General features: G+C 41.3%; 1 protein-coding gene across 2 annotated transcripts; it reads right to left on the reverse strand.

The window, feature by feature from the left end:
- Positions 1–3,529: 3,529 nt before the first annotated feature.
- Positions 3,530–23,376, reverse strand: CEP55 (centrosomal protein 55). 2 transcript variants are annotated; one of them, XM_028098747.1, is made up of 9 exons: positions 23,323–23,376; positions 20,223–20,413; positions 17,933–18,208; positions 16,754–16,822; positions 9,936–10,086; positions 8,318–8,631; positions 6,929–7,000; positions 5,901–6,026; positions 3,530–4,631 (listed from the first exon to the last, which is right to left on the reverse strand). In XM_028098747.1, exons 2-9 carry the CDS (start codon positions 20,403–20,405, stop codon positions 4,431–4,433), a joined length of 1,392 nt encoding a protein of 463 aa, XP_027954548.1. In that variant the 5' UTR covers positions 20,406–20,413; positions 23,323–23,376; the 3' UTR covers positions 3,530–4,430. The 2 variants fall into 2 exon arrangements, with proteins under 2 accessions (XP_027954548.1, XP_027954547.1); XM_028098746.1 differs by having other exon boundaries at positions 23,086–23,373.
- Positions 23,377–23,476: the final 100 nt, after the last annotated feature.

A 23,476-nucleotide genomic window follows, 5' to 3' on the forward strand; every position in this document is an offset into this window, starting at 1 on the left:
CCCCTTCTGCCTACTTCCACCTTATAAAAATCAAGTGCAAATGCACACCTTCATAGTCTATGCAAGGTAACATGGGTGCTGTCTGCCGTAGCTGTGAATCAAGCAGCAAAGCTGACATTTTTCTAAGCCTTTTTCTTCTCCTTCATTAAAACCTCCATTTAGGGGCGCCTGGGTGGCTCAGTTGGTTAAGCATCTGCCTTCAGCTTGGGTCGTGATCCTGGGATCCTGGGATCCTGGGATCCTGGGATCGAGTCCCACATCAGGCTCTTTGCTCAGCGGGGAGCCTGCTTCTCCTCTGCTTGCCGCTCCTCCTGCTTGTGCTCTCTCGTTCTCTCTGATAAATAAATAAATAAAATCTTCAAAATAAATCAAGTAAACCTCTCTTCACTATATCTCCTTTGGTATTTTAGCGTTCAAGACAGCCTGCTGTCTGCATCTTTGCAGCTATGTGGCTCTCCGCAGCAAGTTAGGAGGATACAGAGGAACGCCTTTCACTGGGTCAGGATCTGGATCCACGCTACTGCCCTCCCTCCACACCCTCACCCTTCGTCATCAGAAAGTGACCCATATAACACAGGCCGTTCTCTTTAAGTTCTGCTTAATGATTCACTTTTGACATCGGTCCAGGAACAAACACCATTAAAACTTGAATCTTATTTGTTTTCTTAAAACCAGCTCAGTCATTACCTACTTCAGAAAGCCTCTCCTCGCTCAGTGGTGGGGTGACTGACCTCACTGTGCTGTCATTGATCTGCATCGATCACCTTGGCTCTGCTCACCGTGGGCCCCACCGGACTCTTCTCTCTACCTCTAGTGTCTTGCACAGCACCTCACCCGTTGCAGACGGACTAACTGCTGAATCAGATTAGGAGGTCAGTGCCTGGTACATCCTCTGAAATGAGGAAGATTTCTTCAGGAGACTTACCTGTAAATACCTGTTAAACCACTGTAGTGAAGGTGTGCTAATCCTGGGGTTAAATCAATATACTGAGTCTGGTAGGCAAGAAGGTGAAGGTTATGATCAGATGCTAACTCATTCTCTAGGGGCCATGCTGTTCTTCCACTGGTTGCTTGGTTTGGGAGATGCAATGTTAATTAGATTCTCTCTGAGCGCTCCTGCCTACTTCTGGACCGCAGGATGCTCTCCAGTGCTGTCTTCTTTGATCCTTTCTTCATCTCTTCTGATTTTATGCAAATTCCTGGCCTTTCACCTTTGTTTGGATGCCACCGCTGTGGTCCACTTGCATGTCTTGCTAGTATTTCTCACTTAACTGTCCAAAGCCAGTGTATCATTAGATTCAAGGCAGAGAGCACAACACAGAGGGTAAGGAGAAAGAAAGACACCCAGGCCAACAAAGCACTGGATTTGCCTTAGGAAGATTGAGCACTGAGGGTCTTGACAAGGGTAATTTCTCTGGAATCATGGCACACGAGCCAAAGTGTTAGGGGCTCTCACGACCACTGCCTTTGAAAGCCTGGGCCTCCCTCGCTTTCTTGCCAACCAAGTCACCCCCCCTCTCTGGGACTCTGTTTCATGGGAAGGTCAAGGTTCGACTAGATGAGCAGTTCTCAGCCTTGAGTGAAACACCAGATTGCCCTGCAGATCTTGTTGATAATGCACATTCCATGCTCCCCACCCCCAGACATTCTGATTTAGGAGATTTAGGGAACAAGAAATCAACATTTTCAACACGCTCCAAGGGTGGAGGTGATTTCCCGGACCAGAAACTGCTCAAGTAGAGGATTTCATAGTTCCCTTCCAGCCTGCAGATTCCCTCCGTTGTCAGGTTTGGGAAGCAGAGGGTAGCAATGACATGCTGGCAGCCAGCCGGTTCTGTTTGGGAAGTGTAGCCACAAAAAGAAAGTCAGATGGCTGGTGGAAGGGCCCGGTCAGGGAGGGCCACATTCACCGTGTCCCTCGGACAGTGCCTGTGATTGAGCTGGGCTCGGGGGGACCTCAGGCCCAAGAAAGCGGGCAGGACCGAGAGTCTGCCTTAGCTCCCTGCTCGCCTCAGGCTGAGCAGGCCTCCGCGGCTGTTGCCCCATTCGGATGCTCTAACAAAGGTTACAGCTGGGAAACGTGGCCCACGCAGTGTTGTTTTTAATTTTCCAACATTTAAAAATTGGAGGATTTCACATTTAAATATTCGAGATTTCTCTTGGAAAATCTGACAGATCGGCCGCACACGACTCTCAGGCAAGGACCCCGGCTGGTGCCGAGCCGCTGCACCTCCTTTAGGTAAAGGCACCGTTTCCCAGCTTCCAATGGTGTCCAGCTGGCCGGCGGCCTCACGCCACCCAGCTCCGGTCCGAGGGAGCTTTTGAGTTGGCTCCCCTGACTCTAAAATTTGCTCTGGGATAAGCAAGGGCAGCAGCAAGCTACGTATTGCGAGAGTATGAGGTTGCCTGCCCTCGCGGATTATGGACTCGCCTCTGGACGGGACATTACTCCCCGCCACGGAAGAAAGCCGGTGAGACACCAGCAGAGTGGAACCGACTGCTGTGCTCACGGTAAGGCTATGCTGAGGCTCTGGGCCGCTCCATTCTATGGTTTCTTCTTCGTGAAGGCACACGAGAGAAATCTCTTCACAGCCTCAGCCCCAGGATGGCTGTAGTGGTTTTCCTTGGAGGTGAGCTGTATGTGTGAACCACGTGAACGGCGTGCAGGACTGTTTCCCTGTGCTCAGCACCAGGCTCACCTCTCAGAAACAGTCCTACATGGCCTGCCTTGGGGGGCTACCCTTAGGAGTGGCTCCGTTTTACTTCTTAGTCTTGTTTTACTCTATTTCCTACTTTTATCTTAGTATAAGGTTTGCATCTTTCGAGAGTAAGATCTTCAGTCTTCATTAGAATAAGGCACTTTCTGTACCCTCCATATACCTTGATTATAGCACCTCCTAAAATGTGTTATACTTATCTGTTAGATATTGGCCTTCTCTACTAGGGGACGAAGATGGGGCTGCATTTTATTATCACTGTGTCACTCATACCTAGCCCAGGGACTTGCACGTAGTTGGCATTTAACAGGTATTTGGAGAATGAGATTAGAGATGTCGGAGAACTAGCATAGCAGGGATGCATGGAAGGATCCAGGTGGAGGAGCGGCTTGACGAGGCAGAACTTCTCAGACCGGAGGGATGGAAGGAATCAATTGGTGTGTTCTGCTGTTGTCCTCTCTGACTTAAGGAACATTCCATTACTCCGGTTATAATATCCCCTAAGTATATGAGTTTGGAGAATTCACAAGGGTTTTCTGGCAGGGTAGAGAGAAGACTGGCTTTGGAGCTGACTTAGGAGTTTGAAACCCAAGAATGTGTATGTTTCTTTTTTAAATGATTGTGGGGATTCTGCTTAACCTTTCTGAGCCTCATGTACTTTTTGCTTTCAATGGCTCTTTACCTTATCATTTTACACTGTAAGTGAGTCCTTACATGGGCACACCTCTCAGGATAGAAATCTGAGAATACCTATCTATGCAGATATACACTACACATATTAAAACTTATTAAATAATTTTATTCATTTCTCCTTTATATTACTAACAGTAGCCCAGTGTTCAGCATTTTAGAAAACCTGAAGAAATAAAAAAATTGGGGGTTTACACACACATGTATAAAAATATATATTCAGATAAGCAAATATCTGCTTATTACACTGTCCAACTTTAAGAGTGCCAAAAATAAATAAATAAAATACCTGCCAATCAAATGAGAGGGCTAGATGGTTTTGCTAAAATTCATTTTAACATCTTTAACTGACCAACATGTGCTAATGAAATTCAAGTTAAAGTTATAGCCGATTAGTATGAAAGAGAACATTGTGTGGCCATTGAGTATTCCTTAAGCAGAATCTGCTTCGTGCTTAGAACACAGCTCGGTTTCAACAGTAAGCAGCAAAGAAGATCAAGAAAATCTCCAACTTTTCTAAAAACCGCCTTATAAAAGAAAGGGAAAAATATAGAAAGTATTACCACCTTATAACAATGGCCATGAAAATCGGAATTGTAGGTTTACAAAGCTTGGATAACGAAAGCCAACACGGTAAGATCCTTGGTTAGTTAACTTTGATTTTTAAAAATCTACAAAACATAAAATATGTACTTGCTGGTACAACAGATTTAACCCACGAGCAATCACCTGAACTATCTTTTCCTCATCAAGTATTTTTAACAGTGCAAAATGTCAGCTGTCTCAGCGCACACATTCGATAAGTGAAGCCTGAAGATGAACCATCTCAGGGAGGTATCGCTGCTGCCAAGGAAAATGCAAAGCAGCCCCAAAAATACAATGATTCACTCCTATGCCAGAGTCTCAAAGGGAGAGAGGCAGTTTCTTATAGAAGAGGTGAAATAAGTAATTCAAAATGTCCACAAGCTAACATAAAATACAGTACTGAACCTTTTGACACAAAAACAAAGAATAATTATATTGCTATTTGGAACAGTATTCAACGTGGACGAGGAGATCCCGGTGTTCGGTGGCTGGATACTGTATATTGCACTTGGGACACTCCACCAGGCTTTCATTTAGTGCAGCAGTGGGACTTTTTGGTGAAGCAACTTTTACTCTGTTTTCAGACTCTCCTTGGAAAGTGACTAGTGGCTCTGTGAAGGCAAGCTCACGAAGCTGCTTCTGAAAAATAAATGTATAGGAGGTGGTTATAAATTACCCAAGAAGTACTAGGATTGAGTGTCTACATGGATAGATTTCATTAAAATACTTAGAGCCAAATGTAAAGGTAGACCCATGTACAAGGCTGACAAAATTTGCTAGTTTTGTAAAAAAGGGGCAAGTTCAGCAATAAAAAAAAATAACATAGAATTAAGAGTAGCAAAAAATTTTGGCAGATCAAACAGGTTACACACAGAAATGATGAAAATATTGTAAAATATCTTTATGACTTTCCTTTTTCATGTTTTTTTTTTCCTGAGGAACTTAGAATAGTCGATAAAGCTTAAAAATAAGTATTTTAGGGCATACTCTAAAGATGACAGCAGGGACACAAAGAAAAGTACAGGAAAATTACGGATTCTCTTATATACCCTCCAGCTTCCTATACTTTGAAAAAGAGTAACAGAAATGAAAATTTCAATTTCAAAATATTATAAATGGTCAAAATCAATGACGTGCTAAAGAACAGAGTCAAAATATATTTTGTCTTTTATTCATAAAGAAGCTACAAATGACTTTTTTAACAAGTTTTTTTTTCTCTTTCAAAACAGGAATTTTATTTGTAACATTTCACCATCTGCAAATATTCTGCAGTACTAGGGTCATGTATAAGATATGTACTAATGGGACACCCACCCACACACACACACGGATCCCAACAGGTTTGGCCCAAAGGCTTATTAGTAAGATGAAAATAGTAAGTCAAAAATCACTTCCTCATAGAAAAAATCGTATTTAAAAGGTTTATGTTTTAAAAGATTATGTGTTCAAGGTAACCCACAAAATGTGTTTAGCTCAATATGCCTAAAACAGTGTCTTAACAGGAACAATCCATTATCACTAAAAATGGCATTTCTTTCTTTCTTTTTAAATAGAAAAACATAGCTTCAGTTCAGGATTTACAACTGCGCTCCCTCCTCCCGGCCCCCCCCCAGGGCAGGCCCTGTGTCGTTCCTCTAGAATCCCCAGGCTGGGGCGGGGAGAGACGATCCCAGGTACCACTAAGGCTGGCATGATGCAGAGGCACGTAATGTCCCTCTTTCCAGTGCTCTGAACTGATGCTCAAAAGGCAGCTGCTTCAGATGAAGCAGGGGTTCTGCCTACTGATTTAAGAAACAGCCATTCTTAAGCTGTATCCTCCTAGTTTGGGAACTGGTTTGATAAATCAATGGGAAAATGGCATCAAGAGAAAGAAGAAAATGAGTTTTAGTTTAACCATTCCAGACTCACCAAGGATTCCAACTGTGTTATTTGATTTCTTGCTTTTCGGAGCTCCTTAAGAATTACGTGCAGTTGGTGCTGCATATTTTGACGGTCAAGTTTTTCATTTTCAAAGTCTAATGTACATGCGTGCATCTGGAACAAATGCCCAGGACAAGACAATTATGGGTTAATATGTCCTGTCCAGTTCTCTTGACTAAATGCTTGAACGTTTTTATTAGCACAAGAGGCAAGCATTTGTGCCTTCGCAGCCAGAATTCATCAATGAGATGATAAATGAAGAAGCTACAGTTGAGGTTTTGGTTTGTCCAAGGAGCAAAGCCAATGCTTGAAGTATAGGTGAGTGAGAAGGAACTTAACAAGTTGCTGGTGGAATTTCTCCTCCCCATCCCCCTCTTTGTGGGGAAGGGGAAGAAGGGAAAGAGATGGCTGTTCCCTGGTTTGGAATACACTGAAAACCTCTGGTCTCTATTCTGAGAATAAATGGTATCTCTCTGAGTTCTACTTGAAGTTATAAGGTAGCCTTCTGGGGGAGATCCTGCTAGGCTAGAGTAGGGACTACAGAAGCCATGCGGGAAGAATAAAATTTGCTAAGGGCAACAACACCCTATCAAAACAATTGCCATCCCAGCTCAGAGAATCTGGCTTAGCTCAAAGACCGGAATATATGACTATCAGACAGATAGTCACTTAATTTTTTGTTTTTGTTAAAGTTTGTTAAAAAACATCTTTCAGGGGCACCTGGCTGGCTCAGTTGGTTAGACGTCCAACTCTTGACTTTGGCGCAGGTGATGATCTCAGGTTTATGAGATTCAGCCCCGCATGGAGGATGGGCATGGAGCCTGCTTAAGATTCTTTCTCTCCCTCTCCCTTTGCCCCTACCCCTGACCCCCTGGCTCAATTGGTTCCACTCTAAAAAAAAAAAAAAGAAAAAATTCATGATTTTCAAATGGTTCTTCACAGAATAGTGTAAACAGGAGGAAACATTCCATTTCCTAACAGGTTCAGTTGAATATAGGAGCAACCCCAATAAGTACCTGTTGTTCCAGCAGAGCTACCCTTGTTTGTTCCTCTTGATGCTTTAGCAGAGACGTGTAAAGAAACTGGACCTGTCAGATGTAAACAGAGCCCACACTGTCATATCCGATCTTTTATTGCGTGAGCTGGGACGCAGGAGAGGCTCACAAATCTCACATCTCTATCTGGGACCACACCTGCTCGTTGGGCTGAGTCACTGCAGCAGCTTGTTTAATGGCCATCTATTCAAGCAGCTGAGCAGTCCCACCCTGGCTGAGAGTTCCCTGGGGCACAGACTGCACTTCGATGAACAGCACCCAACTCTACAATGCACACACCCACTTTCCTGGAAGTTCTGACATCCACTAATATTTCTGAGTAGGATAACAAAGCTGGCAATGCCTTGCCCTCCTTGCCCGCAGAGGTGGAATAAAACTCCCGACCATTTCTGCTTCATCTTTTGTAAATATCACTGCTCACGCTTATAGGCAGAAGCCAGGGTGGTAAAGACTAAGAAGGCAAATGTTACAGACTGTTTTTTAATCCCTCTCTCAACTTTTGGATGATGTTTAAAAATTACTTCTATTTTAATAGTAGCAATAACTGACATCTACCCAGCCCTTGACTTTACAGACCACTTTCACATTCTCCCAGTTGACCTTCACAAAAGCCCCAGGAAGCAAAAAGAGATTGTGGTTACTAATTTGACACATCAGTGACCTGCAAGTCAGAGAAGGTAGCTGATTATCCTAAGGCTACACATCCTGAACTACACACCAGGTATGGACCCCAAATAATGTTTTTTCCAATATTCCCTGCTGCCCAGGAAGATTTAAATTAATGGTTTCTGCTGAGGTAGTATACAATTCTAATGATCCTAACTTAGTGACTCCACCGTCACTGACACAGACAGTCTGCAGAAGGTGGTGAGTATAATGAGAACATGGAAGGTCCTGCGTGAATTCACATGAGCACACCATCATCGTGATCAAGGTGCCAGCCTGGGAGCCAGCACTGATTCCCCTCTTTGCGTCATACCTTCTGGCTTCTCCCACACACCTGCCTCCTTCTCACGGACAGCCTTCGTGTACATGAGCTTCTCCACAGGAGTTAATTCCCAGTCGCTCACCTCATTGGTTCCTTCTTGCCAAAAGGCCTTTGTCCAAGTACTGTCCCTGGCCCCCAATTTCTCCATGTCGTGTTGCCCTGCTTTATTTTCTTGAATTTACTTGGGTATTTAGGTACTTGCTTATGGTCTGTTTCTATTCTAAAGAAGAATCCCATGGCAGGGCAGGAACTGGTTTTGTTCCTTGCTGGTTCCCTAGTAGTTAAAATAGCCCCTGACGCTGCTGAGTACCATGAGAATTTCGAATTTGGAATCATGGAAAGTCTTTACTGGTTAGGCTCACCTGAGATAAGAGCTCTTCAGATCTCTTCTTCTCTTCTTCAAGTTTTTCCCTAGCAATATCATTCTCTTCCTGGAGCCTCTGTATTTTCTCCGTTTTATGCCTATTGTCTTCCAGATGTTGTACATCTGCCTTTCTTTGGGAACACAACAGTTGATTTAAATCTTGAACTTCTTTTTGGGTTTCTTCATATTTTCTTCGAAATTCACTAAGTTCAAAACTCAACTGAGTTATGGTCTCTCGTTCAACCTCAAGATCTTTTTTTGCATTTGCCAAAAGATGGTTGTAATATTTTTGATTTTCTTCTTGAAGATAACCTATGACAAACACATCAGGGCACAACACTTTATATAATAATATTCCCAAGCAGTTAAAACTAAACACATTTCTATAAATAAGATCTTACAAAATGAAGAGTCAAGAGATAGAGTTGATATTTGATGGAACAAGAAAAAGGAGTTCAGGTACATTATTTGAAGTTAACCTAATAAAGAGAAGAACTGGAAACAGTAATATAGCTATTCAACGGGAAGGGAAAGTAACCGATGTCTAAAGAAGATAAATCAACAAATGGAGACATATGCTCATTATTTATATATATAATTACCAAAATTTAAAAAAAAATGTTAAAAGCAGCTGCCCTGATGGGAGGGGGAAAGAGAGATTGGGAAAGGAGGGACAGGCCCTCCTATACTACTACTAAATTACTTTAACAAGAGCTTATATTACTTTGATAAAACACATACACACACGGGGAGAACACTATTGCCAAAGAAAGAAATTTGACTTAGCTCACCACTAAAATCTTACTTTAATGCGTAATATTCTTATAAAGGCATTACAGTAAAGTAACATTGTCCCCAATTCTTTTTATGTTTTCTTTTTTAGCATTAGCTTCATTTTAAATATTCAAACGTGAAGCTCCAAGATTATGAGCCTTGCCTGCCTTTCTTTAGCCTTCTCTTTATATAATTCAAAATTAAAAGCTTGAGTCCCGTTAGGGCTGTCAGTCTTTTAAAAAGTGCTTTGCATGGGGATTTCTCTTCTTTTCTTAGCTCATCACCTAGAACTGCTGAACCTATTTCCCCATCTGTAAAAGGAGAATAATGACTCCTCTTGCCCTACCTCTTAGGGTTCTTGTGAAACTCAATGCCAGGGAAGCTGCAAAGCATTTAGCAAAAGATTGCATCTTCCCTAGGAGCCTTCATTTCAATTCTGTGGGAGATTCAAAAGACTGAAGAATCATCTATAAGATGTATTCTTTCTCCTGGGAGTGATATGAATGCATGAAAGGAAACAGGGTAAAAAGATAATCACTGACAAGGCCAACTCTAAGAGCAAAGAAGTTAGAGAAGATCTTTGAAGGTGGGGAAGGACATGCACGAAGGAGAAAATTTGATGTGCCTTCAGAACTGCCAGAGATCCGTTACCCTGTGCCTCTGTCCGCTTTTTTCAGAAAACAATGAGAAGACAGACTTGCTAACATGGTCTTTCTTACTTCAGTTATAAGACTTGCTTAATTCACTTTCTAACACATTTATAAAAATCTAAATTTGATAAATTTCTCCTTTTGGAAAATGTCAGGCAGGCCTACCCCAAAAGAACATTTTTATACCAGTACCTTCTGATTCAGCCTTTTTTGTCTGCTGTGGGAGTGAATGAGCAGCTGTTTCTGATTTCTGTTCCAACTCGAAGATCTTGGCTAAAAGTCCTTTTACATAGGCCTCCCGTTGCTGATCATACACAAGCCACTGCTGATTTTTCTCCAGAGCCTTAAAACGAAAATGAAAGCAAATCATTAATAAAATAAAAAACTAAAATCTTAAAATGGATAAGGGAACTCCAGTGATGTAGCCTTTCCCAGTACAAAGAAATTCTCGTGGGTCATATAGTAGAACTCTAAACCACCACTGCATGGCTCACAACCCAGAGATCCATTCTGACTTCAGGCTCCTTCAGAGCACCTAACATCATGGTTTGCATCTGTCCATGTCATTCTCTATAAACTAGAACGCCTCTGTGGCAGAGGTGGACGTGCACTGCTCCAAACAGAGATTTCCACCCTACACACAACTCTGCTCAGGAGCTCCCCACGCAGACAGTATCTCCAGCAATCACATACTACCTTCCCCCCCCCCCCGGCCCCTACCTTAGTTTTGTTACTGAAAGTGGGGCACAGATTCAGGTTGAAAGCTAGCAAAAAAGACAACCGTCTGGTGGTGCTGGGGAGAAAAGCCTAGAAATTCTTATATAGCATCACCTTGGCAATGAGATTATAACTCTTCTCTCCTTCCTAACCTGGAAGTTCAGTCTAAGGAGATGGGACTGTCCCCTTCTCGTTCTTTGTTCTTGATAGGCTGGGGAAGTAAGTTTCAATGACCATTTGTGTAGAGAGGCCATGTACATCTAAACCTGATGTCACACGTGTAAAAGGTTATGGACTAAGCATCCTAGAAGGAGGCCCACATAGTGACATGAACACCCCTTCACGATAGCCAAGCACATTTGTAGGGGAGCTCGACTGAACTCACAGGACTCATTTGAGCCCTTGGCCCTGGCACCCATGCTATGACCTGTCTGCCCCCACAGGAATGCCTAGTTGAGCAATGACTCACTGCTGGATCTCGGTAAATCCTGTTTGGAAGGAGATTTCCCCATTACGAGAGTAAGGGGAGACACAGGCTATCACCAAAAGCTTCCAGTTAATTAATACAATGACCACTCTATTTTGGGGGGAAAATAACTACTCTTAATAAGTTCAGTTCAACCTCTCCCTTGTTCCCCCAAAGTGCTACATCGTTAATTATATTAGCAACAGAATTTTTGAAAGCTTCATGACAGCACTTGCTAAAACTGAAGCTATGTTCCCTTAGGCTAACATTCAAATGGTCCATAGTCTGTCCCTTTCCATCTCTTCAGGTGACAGCCTGGCCATTTCTGGCCTCCACTGCCACCTTGCTGTCCACAGAACTATATACACCCTCTGTGCCCAGTATGCCCTAGAACTCCTCCCTATATCATCTGCGACTTAAATCCCACCTTTTCATCAAGTTCCAATGCATCCAAGCTTGTCTTTCAAGCCTCCTCACCCTAAGTGCCCTCACCAAACTCCCTCTCTTTTGTAAGCCAACAGGGATTTTAATGTCCATTCAATCTATTTGGCATCTTACACTCATGACCTTGATTGTGTCCTGATGAGAGTTCTTATATGAACTAGATCACGAGCCCCTGGAGAGCTGGGTCCAGGCTTATTTAGATTTTGTATGGTTCCATTCATGTGTTTGATGTTTCCATAGCAAGTAGCTGCTTGATAAACATGAATGATGGTGACGACAGAGTGGAGAAAGCATGGTTGCCAGAATCAGCAAGCACCCACGCAGGTCTTTAGCCCCAAACTGAAGTTTGAGAGTATTGGGAAGGGAGGAAACGGCATGAAAGAATCTAGAAGTTCCTTATACACAGTAGAACAATCCATTTAGAATGATTCAAAAAGAATCAAACACTCTCAAAAAGCTATCTCTCATGAACTAAGGAATATATGAAAATGAATTTCAAACCCCTTTGTAACAGAACTATCATAGCTATTTCTATGATTCTCACAAGTGCATAATATGTACCCCTTGTGTCATAATTCATCCCAGACCTGTTGGAATCTATTATCATCAACGGTTGAAGGGGCAGCCAGGACGTATAATTTCATATCCTTCAGGGGTGGCCAAAAAAAAGATGGTACAAACATAAAGTTCTTGACAAAAAGTTGCCTGGTCAAAGCGGACTGAAGTAAAACATACATACTGGAATATATTTTCAAAAGTGTTCAATTCTTTTTGAATCACCCTGCATTTGTTGTAAATATACTGAAAAAGGAGAGGCTCCCCTCCCCACAGGCTGGCATCTCATCGTAGGGGTGAGATGGGAAAAGTGGTAAGGAACATACTAGACATTTTTGGTTCTATATCAAGGCATCTTCTTTCAGGGTAAGAATTTCTATCCATTAAAGATCTAAATGGCTGAGCTTCAAATCTGAAAAGATCTGTCTATACAAAAGCTCTTAAGTCTAGAGAGTTCCTCTAACCTTTGGTAGGTTCTTTCCATGAGCATCGTACAAACTCATGAGCATCTAGGCATGGGGCTTAAAGAATTTTCCGTGTCTGTTTTCTGTAGAACTAAGAAATGGATTAGAGAGACAGAGGCAGCCTCTGGAATCAAAGACTCAGTCCAGGGCCCTTCAGTCACTTGGCCACACACTTTTCTCTCTGCACCTGTCAGGCAGTTATGAGTCCTCCTCGCAGAGCTTAAGCATTCATTTGTAAAGTGGAGATAATGTACATCTGCTCTGTATTATATACTCAAATTAAGTTGCCAAAAGAGGTAGTGTTGTAGGACTCAAAGAGCATGCACATATCTAAATATTCATAAGTCGTATGTGTTAGATGCTAAAGATACCTAATTTTATATCGAATTTTAAATTTGTCCATCTTTAAGAAACAATTCAATATAAGTAATTCAAGTCAACATTGGATGGTAATGAAATTTTCTTCTTTTAAATGAACCTGTCCAGGGCAGCTGGGTGGCTCAGATGGTTAAGCGTCTGCCTTCGGCTCAGGTCATGATCCCAGGGTCCTGAGATCGAGTCCCACGTCAGGCTCCTTGCTCAGCAGGGAGTCTGCTTCTCCCTCTCCCTCTGCCTCTCCCCCTGCTTGTTCTCCCTCTGTCTCTCTCGCAAATGAATAAATAAAATCTTTTAAAAATAAATAAATAATGAACCTGTCCATACATTACTTAAGTATGAAAAACCGAACTATGGGATGGGTGAAGATTTGAGGGGCAATATTCTGAAAGGCCAGGTGATGGCGATGTTACTTCAGTAAAGTAGTCAACATTTCTTTCCTCCAGGCCTCTTCTCACTGACTTCTGTATTTGCTTTCTTCTCTAAATAGTATCAATAATAAATGGATTTGATGGCCATCAATAATGCTGATTATTAGTTTTGCATCTTTAGAGTCATCATTGTATTATCTCTTGCAGCTTTGTGTCCTTTACACATCTGTTAACATGCATTTAACATTTCCACTCAAGTTATCGATAAAAATATGGAACAGAAGTGGGCAAAGGTGAAGTCCTGTGGAATGCCACTAAAACTCTTCCTCCTGGCTTCACAGGGATCCATTTTATGTTTCTTGGGCAAAAACCGTAACACAGGTTAAAATGTTAGCCTATACTGGAGGAATAAAAAATGTAGGTCAATTGACGAAACTGGAATATGGATGGCAGATTACATAGAAGTATAGCATCCATGTTAAATTTATTAGAGTTGCTATCTGGGGGCACCCGGGTGGCTCAGTCGGTTAGGCGTCTGCCTTCGGCTCAGGTCATGATCTCAGGATCAAGCCCCATGTCAAGCTCCCTCCCCTGTGCTTCTCCCTCTGCTCCTACCCCCAATCATGCACTCTCTCTCTCCCTCTCTCTCAAATAATTAAATAAAATCTTAAAAAAAATAAAGTTGCTATCTGTACTGTAGTCATATAAGAGAACCTCTCATTCTGAGGAATATATACTGAAGTATATAGTTTTAAAGCGCCGTAATATACGCAACTCACTCTCAAATTGTTCAGAAAAAAAATATTATGTGTGTGTGAGGGGCAGGGTAGGGACTGAAAGAGAGGTGTGAAATGGAGCAAAATGTTAACAATGTTTGAATTTTAGTAAAGAGTATATGGGTGCTCCACGTACCATTTTCATTCTTATAACTTTTCTGTAAATTTAAATTTTTTCCAAATAAAAAATTAATAATTATTTATCTTCCCTAAATTCTGTTTTAAAAATTAGATTTTTAAAATTAAGAGCAGGAAATGCCTATTTCATCTGCCTCTGAGCCTATCTGGTTTGCAAGTTAATGACACTGAACAGTGTTTACAGTACAAACTCCATGTAATTATTTCAAAATGTCAGCCAGACCTAAATGGTAGCTAAGGAATGATACAGCTAGGCCTTAAGAAAGGTAAACATGGGTTTTTAGGGATTATTTTAGCAGAGCAAATACTGACTCTTAAAATAAGTGGGCAAAGTGCTCCAGGAAGCTTTGTGGGAGCTTGGAGGAAGGGTGAGGGACTGGAACTGCTAAGCTCTCAAAGCAGGATAATGCGGCAGTGCCTGTGCTCAGAGGAGTGACGGGTTGCTTTCCCTGTTCCCTAGTCTCCTCCCGGGCTCACAGACAACCGGAGCTAAACCATCCCCTGCTCCTCAAATATGTAAGTGAATGCAGCAGCAGCCGGGAGCTTATTGGAAATGCAGAATCTCAGGTCCTATCCCAACCAATGAACTCAGAATCTGCATTTGATGACGATCCCCTAGGCTCATATGCACGTGAGAGTCAGGGAGGCCTTGCTCAGTCTAGACCATTTGAAGGTGAGTTGGGTTAAATTTTACTCCACTTATCCAAAAGCCTTTCTAAAGTAAACAGAGCAGAGGAGCACAATGTGATCCTTAAGTAAGCCTGGAAGATAAAACAGAACAAAAAGATTGGGTATACATGGATAACATTTCCAAGTTACCTTCATACAAAGAATTGTCATTATCTAAAAATAACTTTAGCTGATATTTGAAGCAGTTGATGCTGAGAAGCCTAAAAATTATATATAAGTTTAAGACAATAGCATATATTTTCAGGTACTAATAAAATTCAGATATTCTAGACACTGGGCATATAGCAGTGAAAAAAAACCACAGAAATCCTTCCCTCATTAAATATATACCAATGTAAGACTCATATAACAAAGTAAATGAGCAAAATATATTGTAAGTTTCACAGTAATATGTGATGAGGGGAAAAGTTACAAAAGCAGGAAAAGGTAATAGGAATTGTCTGGGAGCTATAATTTTAGGAAAGGTGGCGAGGTAACCCTCTGGCCCCAGCCCCACTACCCTCAGCCCTCCCACCCAAGAGAGTGACAACTGAATATATGATGAAGTGAGGAAGCAGGTCATGAAGATATCTGGGGGGAACAGGGTGCCAGCAGAGGGAACAGAAAGAAAAGGCAGTGTATTGAAGGAATAGCTAGAAAGCCCGCACGGCTGGAGTAAATAAGGGGGAAAGCAGGTGTGTAGACAAATTATTCATAGCTATGTGCATCTGGTAGGTACTGATACAGAATGATAAAGGTCAGTGTAACATACAACACAAAGAACTTATTTTGAAAGATCTTTAAAAATTATGTTTCTTCTTTATCTTAGTTACCTATAGGTGAAAAGGCTACTACAGTACGTCACGATACAGACACTCAACGGATTTAAATTCTTTTGAAGATCAAATGGACCTCTAGGTACACTGGCTAGATGAAATAAAACGGGAATCTTTTTTTTTTTTTTTTAAGATTTTATTATTTGACAGAGAGAGAGACACAGCAAGAGAGGGAACACAAGCCTGGGGAGTGGGAGGGAGAAACAGGCTCCCTGCTGAGCAGGGAGCCAGATGTGGGGCTCGATCCCAGACCCTGGGATTATGACCCGAGCCGAAGGCAGACGCTTAATAACTGAGCCACCCAGGTGCCCCATAAAACGGGAATCTTAAGAGCAACTTAGAGCAGGGTAGACTTGCCAGTAATATTTCTGGAATCAAAATACCTATCTACTGGCCTAATAATTAACTCAAGAATTTTATACTTTGGGTATCTGATATTAAAACTTGAAAAAATACACTGTGAATAATAGTCCTATGTCCTCAATTTATTCAATTCTCAATGAAACACATCAATCTATTTAAGACATAAGTTTGAAATAATATAGCCTTACCAAATATCTAGAATAGCCTCATATCAGATTCTACAGAAAAGAAGTATTGAGTATACAAAGAATGTGTTTCCTTTTCAAACTATGAAAGCATATCCTGGTTCCAAGGAAAGAATTTCAAATGAATGAGTACTCTTGCATGGATAAACAAAAAGAGAAGAAATTATAAATGACACCATAATAATACAATAATTGGACAAATTAGATTTAGGCGAAGAAGGAACGTTACTGAGCTATTTGGATGATTTCTAGGGCTTTCTCACCTCATGAGACCAGGACTAGATGAACTGGCCCTCTTGAATGTTTAGAAAGAGACTTATAGGTAGTAACCTAGGGAGATGATCTCAAATCATTCAGTTCTCCAACTCCTCAACAGACTGTTTTCAGGTCACAGCATCAACTCTGTCAATTTCCATGAAATTTAAGAATGAATGAATTAATCCTCTCTTCCCATAACATAATAAAAGGAAAATGAGGGTCACCTGGGTGGCTCAGGTCATGATCGCAGGGTCATGAAATCAAGTCCCACATTGAGCTCCACACTGAGCGTGGAGTCTGCTTGTCCCTCTCCCTCTGTTCCTCCTCGTGCTCTCACTCTCTCTCAAATAAATAAAATCTTAAAAAACATAAATAAAAAGAAAATGAACTTACATCTTTCAGCTGTATTTCCATTTCATGAATATTATTCATTGATGAGTTGAAGCAGCTTGTAGCCACTGTCTGAAATAAGGCAATATTAGTTAATACCGTAAATTGAACAAGAGAAGTTTCCTCATTATAACTACTTCTATAATAACGGAGTATACTTCACAAAGAAATCTCGTCGATGCTGATGAACCATCATGCCAGGTGATGGGTACCAGAGGAGAATGAAGATATCCTGGAAACTCCCTCAGCAGATGGGAAGCCCTGAGATTTCATACCTAATTTGAGGTTCTCTGGATCATTAGAATACCTCCGTGCATAAGAATTGCCCAGTGGTTTTCACCAAAATGAGACAAAACAAAACAGTCAGGCCATTTAAATGAAATCTGGAAAATATTAAATTGTCAAACAAAAGCTAAAAGTTGTTTTCTAGAATTATATTTGTATTAGTAGTATTAATATTAGTTCATATAGATTATATAGAACTCAAAACATAATTTCTCTCTCTCTCTCTCTTTTTTTTTTTTTTTTTTTTGATTTTCACATAGAGGAAAGAAAGAGAGGTTGAATGGCTGGATGGCTAGGTATCCAGACTAATCAACAGAACCCATAACAAGCTATATTTCGGTCTTCTAACAGCTTTAAGGAAACAGACTTGTGTGAGCACTGGCAACAAATCACAAAATATTTTTCTCCAAAGGTACTCTAGATGCTCACCTTGTAGCCCTTTCTCCCTCTTGATTTAGTCCTCTTGGTAAAAAAACTAGGACAGAGGCAGTTCATCAAACTTCCCCTTCCATTTGCCCTGGGCACACTGTGGATGGCATTTCCCAGCCTTCCCTGCTAAGGTTAGCGAGACCATGAGACTGAATTCTGTCCAATGGAGTATGGGTAGAAGTGAAATATGCCAGTGCCAGGCCTGGCCGCCGGAATCCCCCCCATGCTCCACACACTCCCTCTCGCTTAGAGCTGTACACAGAGGATCTGGTGCAAGGACAAGGGAGCCACTAAAAGGGAGGAACCTGGATCCGAGTGACTCTGCAGAGCAAAGCCTCCTTCACTCCCACGTGCACTAGACTGTGACATGAGGGAAAAATGAACATTTGTTGTGTAAGACCATGAGATTCGGAGGTTGTTTGTTACAGCAAGAGGAAAAAAATCTGGGTTTAAAGAAGTGATGAGTACCTGTGATAAGCGAAGTGTACTGGCTTTGCTTTCAAGTTCAGCAAGTTTTGCAGTTGTAGCAGACAACTGTTTTTTCAATACATCTGTCTCTTCAGACAAGGATTTCAACAGCTGTTCCCTCCTTTCGCCTTCCTTTGTTTTCTCCTCCAGCTGCTCCAGCAATGCGGTATTGCTGTACTTGGCTTTCAGCTGCTCTCTGAGTCGCTGTATTTCTTTGTCTTTCTCTGTGAGGTGATAAGCATTCTTTTCCCTCTCAGCTTCCAGGACTCGAATTTTCTAGAAATAAACTAAGAAAAATCTTAGAACAAAGCCAGGTCAAACATGAAAATAAACAACATACAACAAGTATTTATGAAAGGTTTATTATATATCAAATCAGTATTATACTAAACACCAGGGCCAAAAGGAAAATGAAGCTAAGGTCCTATGCTCAGAGACCTCATTGAGAGGTAAACCAATACATTAATGCAATACGGTAAGGGGTATATGCAATGAATGGGACACAGACTCAGAAAAGGAGAAACCAACTGTGTCAAGAGTGGTAAGAGAAAGGTAAAGAAAAGCTGGCTCTCACATGAGTATCTGATAATCATCCTTCCATCATACCAGTTTTAATCATCTTAAAGGCTAAAAGTAGTCATACAAGAGATACATGCTCATTAATGCACTTGAAGCAATAGAACTTAAAAATTACAGAATGTTACAGCTGGATAAAAATGCCTTCATTAGCTTGTTTTGTTAATAAATGATTTGGCATCAAATGTAAAAGATGATCTTCAAAGGAGTGTTCACATTTTCAAGGATTTAAAACATAAAGAAAGGCATGCTTGTTAAGCTGCTGCTGACATAAAGGAGAAAGCACCTCTGGAGAGCCAATAAAAAGTTAACAGAATGACTTTACATGCTAACCTGGTAAAAACAACATAAAACTACAAACTTGCTTGGGGGTGGAAAGGAGAAGCAGTTGTTCAAACATAAAATGGGGAGATTGAGTTAGATGACCCTGTGAAAACGATGAGGGGATTTTAGTTGCCTCAGGCCTATAAGGTGGTAGGATGATACAGTTAAAAATAAAAAGGCCCATATAATTTTAGGCTTTTGGAGAGTACAGCATCCAGATTACTGTAAATAATAGTGCCATTTCAACCTGTGTTTGCCACTGTGCACAATACTGGGTGCATAATTCAGAAGGAATATGAACCCCTCACAAAGTGTTTGGGAAAGTAACCAGGATGATAAGAAGCTAGAAACGCTGAAGAGTATGGAGTTGGTCTACAGAAAAGTAAGAGAAAGCAAGATTTCCTCAAATATCTGAAAAGTTGTCATATGAATAAAAAATAGACTTATTCTATGCAGCTGTAATAGATACAATTAGAACAAATGGGTAGAAGTTAGAGGAAGTTTAATTTTAATTGATTCTAAACAGACAAAGTTTTGACAATCAGTGCTTGTCAAAAGTGGAAAGAACTGGAAAGAGGTCTCTCAGGGAAGCTATTAGATTCCATCACCAGATTGCAAAATAATCTTTATGTCTAAGAATTGGTAATAGATCATTTCTCAATGCTTGAGTAAGTATTTACCTCAATATGTGTTGTTAAAAAAATAAATCTTTCAGTTTTATAGTGTGCTTATAAAATAAAATTTAAAGGAATCCAATGATACTATTCAATACAGGTCATTTATTTTCCAACTATGAGCAATAAAAGAACTTTTACAAAATAAATTAACGATTAATTTTTTTTTAAAGATTTAATTTATTTATTTGACAGAGAGAAAGAAAGAGAGAGCACAAGCAGGGGGAGCAGCAAGGGAGAAGCAGACTCCCTGCTGAGCAGCGAGCCCAATGCAGGGCTCGATCCCAGGACCCTGGGATCATGACCTGAGCTGAAGGCAGACGCTTAACCAACTGAGCCACCCAGGCGCCCCTAATGATTAAATTTTTAAATCTAATAAGTTCCTAACTGCTTTACTGACTATGCCATAACAAATTTTAAATCAGAGAATCTGAAATATAGTTTAACAGAATGCAAAATGCCAATATATGTAATGATTTTACCTCAAAAATCTGAAAACAAAGATTACTTGGAAAGCAGCCAATATATACAATAAAATGCATTTTTAAGCACTCACATTAAAATCTGAATTCCACTGAACACTTTGAAATTAATTTTGATTTTTTACATTTAGTGAATGAGCAGAAAAACCAAATTATATCACTATTGGGAAAATACTTTCTCATCTCCTACAGTACAGCTTATTACAATTTAAAAAGGTTTTTAAGGCCACTCACCTCCAAAAGCCTGTGTCTGTCTTTATCAGTCAACTTTCCTTTTCCACTTGTGATTTCATCCACTGATGTTTTTAAGGCTGCAATTTCACCCCTAAATTTTTCTAATGCAGTTTCTGATTTGGAGTTACTAGGCTTTGATCCCCATTTACCTTTAATTAAACCTTTGGGACTTCTGGAAGCCATCTCTGAAACTGTAAAAAATAAAAATACAATTATACTTCATTAGTCTAAGTTTAAAAGGTCAAGTCTCAGACTTGAAAAGGTCTAATAACCTATTTGCTAAATAGAAGAACATTTCTCTTTCAATAGAAGTGATATAGCCAGACTCTGAAAAACAAACTGAGGGTTCTAGAGGGGAGGGGGGTGGGGGGATGGGTTAGCCTGGTGATGGGTATTAAAGAGGGCACGTTCTGCGTGGAGCACTGGGTGTTATGCACAAACAATGAATCATGGAACACTACAACAAAAACGAATGATGTAATGTATGGTGATTAACATAACAATAAAAAATTTAAAGAGGAAAAAAAAAAAGAAGTGATATAGCCAAACCAGTGGGATATGGGAGAGGGACTGGGAAAGGCTTCTGGCTTGCTGGTATCAATATTTATTTTTTAATCTGGGTGGTAGATACATGGGGAGAATTCACCTTTTAAAAATATGTCAACTTATCTTGACGCACACTGAGTAATGTACAGAATTGTTCAATCACTCTATTATACACCCGAAACTAATATAACACCATATGTTAACCATCCTGGTATTAAAATAAAAATTTTTAAAAATATGTCAACTTGGATGCTTATGTTTTGTGCAGGATTCTGTATGTGTATCATACTTCAATGAGAACATTTAAAAAAAGGGATCAATGATTAAATCATTAAATGGAGGCTGAATGAAATAGATCACAAAGACCTATTTTACCCAGGAATAAAAAGCTAGTGGTAAATGATATATAATTCTGAGAACATAGGCACTGAAATGTCATTACCTGACATAATGATAAGTCCTGTATTAGAAGACAGATCTAGTTCAAATCTATGTAAATAGCTGAGAGTACAGTAAGCAAAAGTGAGGAGAATCCAAGATCAGGAAAAAGAGGCACAATACTCAAGAATTAAGTATAAGAGGCCAAATTAAGTAAGAAGCTGCATAGAAACTGCTAACAGTATTAGTTAACAGTTTAGAAGAAGTGTATATTAACTCCAGGAGCAAAATCTGTAGAGAAACATACTGCGTATATAATAAAAGTAGCTTTAATTAGGGAGATTAAAAAGCATTTTTCCACCTTATGGATCCCAAGATAAAATAATGGTGGTGACTGAGAATTTTAGAGGAATATGGGACCATTCATGCACTCAAAAAATATTGGAAAATCTAATTTACCAGGCAGCATAACAGATGCTGGGTATAAACGGGCCAAAAAAAAAAGAGAGAGAGAGAGAGAGAAAGAAACGAAAGAAAAAGAGAAATGTTCCCTTACATAATGGAACTTTCAGTCTAGTAAAGGAGGCAAGAAATAAAGACACAAATTCTTAAGCTGTAAAGGTTCTCAAGTTGTACAGTTAACACTATACAGAAAATGGAAAGTAGTGAGAAGTGATTCCAGTAAAAATTGAGGAAACCTAGGCCTCTCTGTAAAAGTAACTTTTAGGATCATCCTGTATGAAATCAGAGAGCCTGAAAACACTAGAGCTGTGTAAACTGAGTTGAACAGACCATCTAGCAAAAGGTTAGTCCTGGATTTTTGCCTATTCAAGGTGACAGACTAAGATAACTAGTCAATCAATTAAGGCTAATGCAAGGTTATGGTATCTTGAGAACCTGCTGCCACAGGAAGTTCTTCTCTGTATGGTTCTGTTACTAACACATTGTTGACTTGGTATAATGGGTTGATAAGACAGGAAAACGGCTTTTCAACCAAATCACTGAAACTCAGAATGGTGGAACTATATAGGTCCGTAGAACTGGAAGGAACCGAGGGACATTTGCTTCCTGGCCTCTGGAGAGAACTCTTGCAATGAGTGACTCTCTTGTTTCTAGCTTCTGGACTAGACCCTGCTGGGATCGTCCAGCTCCCCACCACTTAGTCCCACCAACCTTCTTTCCCTGTTTTTTCTATTCCCGTCAGGCTGATACTCACAGGGTTCACACTGTTCAAACTTTGACCCACTGCATCTTCTTCAGGAAGCCTTCCCTCTGTATAAGCTAATATGCCATAGGACACAACTGTTTACTGCCACCCTACATCAGCTTTTTAAATTTGTTCAACAGTTGTTTCAGGGGCCGAACCTTGAATTATTTTTGTCCCTCACAGCACCTAACAGCAGCTGCTCAATATATATTTACTGATTGGCTGAAGTGATCTTAGACATGCTGGACAGGGGGTGACCAAACTGCGATCCAACAACCCGCACAAGGCATGGATTACAGGCCACATCGTTCCCAAGTGGAGGCAAATCTTAGAAAAACGGGCACCTGGGTGGCACAGTGGGTGGTTTCAGCTCAGGTGGTGATCTCAGGGTCCTGAGATGGAGCCCCAAGTCCGCTCCATGCTGGCATGGCTGCTTAAGAGTCTCTCTCCTTCGCCCTCTGGTGCGTGGGCGCTCTCTCTCTCTCTCTCTCTCAAAATAAATCTTTTTAAAAAATCTTACAAAAACCCTCACATAGGAGCTGTGTGGGCAAACAGGGAGGCAAAGAAAATCTGCAAAATGAGGCACTTTTTCCCCCCACCTCTAAAATGAAGATGTTGGTAGAATAGACATGAACGTGCTTGGTCAAAATGATGTTGTCACGAAAGACCCTGGCCAAGTCACCTGGCCTCTCCGCGCCAAAAAAAGGGAAAGAGGAGGATGATAATACCCACCGCAAAGCTGAAAGGAAGGATCGACACGCCGACAATCGTGAGGCCCCCAACCCGGTGCCAGGCACGAAGTAAGCGCCAGGGAAAAGGGACATATATCAGGGCGGGCAGAGATTGAGCCCAAGCCGACGCTGTCGGCCCGCCGATCCCGCCTCCCTCGCCGTCGATCTGGCCTCGGGGCTACGGGCCCTGGCCGCCCTTGCCACCCTCGGCTGTTGCCTCCCCACCGCCAGCCGGCACCTGAGGCGAAGCCCGGCGTTCGCGTCGGCCCAGTCACACCCGGCCGCACGGGCGCCGCTTCCGGGAGTTTGAATCCCGCGGCTGCGGGGCGGGGCACGTCACTGCCGGCGGGGGCGCAGCCGGCAGGAAGGGGGGCGCGATACGCGCGGCGGGC

The sequence above is a fragment of the Eumetopias jubatus genome, unplaced genomic scaffold (assembly GCF_037043125.1).
Source record: "Eumetopias jubatus isolate StellerSeaLion01/CBP00866 unplaced genomic scaffold, mEumJub1_p1.0 scaffold_17, whole genome shotgun sequence".
NCBI lineage: Eukaryota > Metazoa > Chordata > Mammalia > Carnivora > Otariidae > Eumetopias > Eumetopias jubatus.